At 46.7% G+C, this 2604-nt stretch overlaps 1 protein-coding gene across 1 annotated transcript in view; it reads left to right on the forward strand.

Annotated features, from left to right (window-relative positions):
* The first annotated feature begins 608 nt into the window (after positions 1–608).
* Positions 609–2604, forward strand: part of LOC107573751 (cGMP-dependent 3',5'-cyclic phosphodiesterase-like) — a 16426-nt gene continuing 14430 nt past the window's right edge. The window contains exons 1-3 of the mRNA XM_016260194.1: positions 609–698; positions 1193–1370; positions 2450–2562. Coding sequence (XP_016115680.1) covers positions 609–698; positions 1193–1370; positions 2450–2562 — 381 coding nt within the window. The remainder of the gene's footprint in view (positions 699–1192; positions 1371–2449; positions 2563–2604) is intronic.

The following is a 2604-nucleotide window of genomic DNA, read 5'->3' on the forward strand; positions in this document are numbered from 1 at the left end:
ATAGTGGAGGATGAGTGTGGTCCGGTGCTGGTCCGTTCGCGACTCTCCGTACCCTCCTGGGACCCAGGGACAGAGAAAACCGCTCTCGTGTCGAGATTTTCCAGATTCTCCACCCGGCCCTCCTTCACCATCCCTCAAAGAGCAGCTTCCTCCCTCTCTGGGTCACCCGTCCCAGGGCCTCTTGCTCTTTCGCTCACCGCCAGGTTTTGACGGGTGGGGCGGCCTGCCTATGCCCAGCTCCACGGCGCTACTTGCTGGAGGCTGCTACGGATGCGGCGCAGGAGCTGCGGACGGGTGAAGGCAGCAGCTGCCGGCCGGGGCAGGGTGCGGCAAACCGCTTCAGTCTGCTTCTGTGCAGCCGAGAACTGCTGGGTCAAGCTCTCGACCACTTCGCCGAAGAGGCCGGTCTGGGACACAGGGGCATTAAGGAACCGAACTTTGTCGGTGTCCCTCATATCAACCAGACACAGCCAGAAATGGCGCTCCTGGACCACAAGTGTGGACATCGCACGACCCAGAGAACTCGCGGTGACCTTTGTCGCTCGGAGTGTGAGGTCGGTAGCGGTTCGGAGCTCTTTCAGAAACTGAGCCTGGCCCGCAACTCCGAGATGGTCATCTTCCCTCAATGGGAACACCACCTCAGCATGTTTAATGCCCAGACACGTGAGGCAGCGATCGTGTCCATCACCTGGCACCAGGTAACGACCGCATCCAGAAACACACGGGTGAAATGGCATCTTTAAAAAGATGATCCGTCGTCTTTACAAAGACGCACCCACTTATTGTACTTGGGCTGTTGTACTATTGTACTTATTGAGAAATGGGCTCTTTTATGGAAATGCTCTTTTACATGCTGAGACAGGGGAAATGGCCGCTTGCAGCATGACGGGGGTAGTGCAGCCTGAAGTGCGCAACCCACTCGACACAGGAACGACCACTGCTGAAGCACCGTCCGCCAACACAAAAAGCTCCCGAGAGCAGAAAAAAATATAGTAGCAACATTTTAGGTTTCAAATTTAAATTTGCAGTAAAGAAATTTACTGTTAACCAATTAACAGATTTTTTACCATAGAAATTTTACAGTCTTTTACCTTTAAAATAATTTTTTACAGTGTTGAGAGCTGAATAAATGTATTGAACTCTGACCTCTCTCTCTTTCTCTCTCTTTCTCTCTCTGTCTCTCTTGTGTGAGCAGAAGGAGTTTCGTATCCCGGCGGATCAGGGCATCGCTGGTCATGTCGCCACCACTGGGAAAATCCTCAACATCAAGGATGCGTATTCCCACCCTCTGTTTTACCGCGGTGTGGACGACAGCACGGGCTTCAGGACGAGAAACATCCTCTGCTTCCCCATCAAAGATGAGAACGAAGGTCAGACACGTCAATCCTGGAGGCTCTCCCGACACGCAGTCCCTGTGGACAAAATCAGACACGGAAATAAAGAAAATCTTTACATATTTGTCAAATATATACAAATGTGAAATGGTTTGTAAAAGATCATTTTGTCCGCTCTGGTCAAGTTCAGACAAAAATTTTTAGATTTTCAGAAATAAATTAAATCTATACAAATGATCAAATAAAGCAATAAGCCCCGTGAAGCCGTGGTTAACAGTGAGTTTATAACAGCTAAGAGGCGTTGTTACGCACTAAAACCCCCTTAGCTGTTATAAATTCACTGTAAACCACGGCTTCACGGGGGTTACTGCTTTTATAAAATAAAACGGTTATATACGTAGTAAGGTTTACAAAATAAAACGGAGCAAATAAAGTGTAGTGATATTAATAAACACAGTGTTCTTCCACCAAACAATGTAGCTCCTCAGAAACAGTTGTGGTTGCTACAAAGTGGTTGCCGAGCAACACACAAACGTAAACAAAGGTGTGTGTTACTTTGTAGCGTCATTTACAACAGCTTCGAACGCGGCTCAGCCAATCAGAGCCAAGCACCGGAACTCTCGGTTTATAAATATGTAACATTGAAACATTTTCAATTCCTCGTGAATTTCACAAATAAATAATTACAAAGAAACTACAGGTAACACACTGAATTGTGAAATTTTGAAGTAGAATGACTGAAAGTGTTTTCTTGTCAAATGTACTCCAATAATATTATTTACAACCTCAAAAAAAAAACGTAGCTTTTTTTTTTTACAGTGTAGTGAAACCTGCCGGAGATTTATGCTGCAGGATTCAGTCCTGAATCACATTTAAACATAATTACCACAAACAGCCATCAGATCGAGATGAACCGCTAAAGAGAAACACGCCACTCGAGGCTTGAGATTTACAGAGAATGAGCTCAAAGTGCGTGCGACATTAAATGTGTGTGTCCTTGAGGCTTTGCTTGTAGAGATGTTGAGGGCAGTCAGAGACGATGCTGACGTGCATCAACCGCAGACACGAGTACAGAAACCCACGAGAACATCTGCTCTGATCTGATCTCTCATCAGAGGTGATCGGCGTGGCAGAACTGGTGAATAAAACCAACGGGCCGTGGTTCAATCGTTTCGATGAGGATCTGGCAACCGCGTTCTCCATCTACTGCGGCATCAGCATCGCTCATGTAAGAGTTTCTGCAGCATCCCTCGATCACTCAACACAATAT

The sequence above is a fragment of the Sinocyclocheilus grahami genome, unplaced genomic scaffold (genome assembly GCF_001515645.1).
Source record: "Sinocyclocheilus grahami isolate Dianchi unplaced genomic scaffold, SAMN03320097.WGS_v1.1 scaffold2024.1, whole genome shotgun sequence".
Classification (NCBI taxonomy): Eukaryota; Metazoa; Chordata; class Actinopteri; order Cypriniformes; family Cyprinidae; genus Sinocyclocheilus; species Sinocyclocheilus grahami.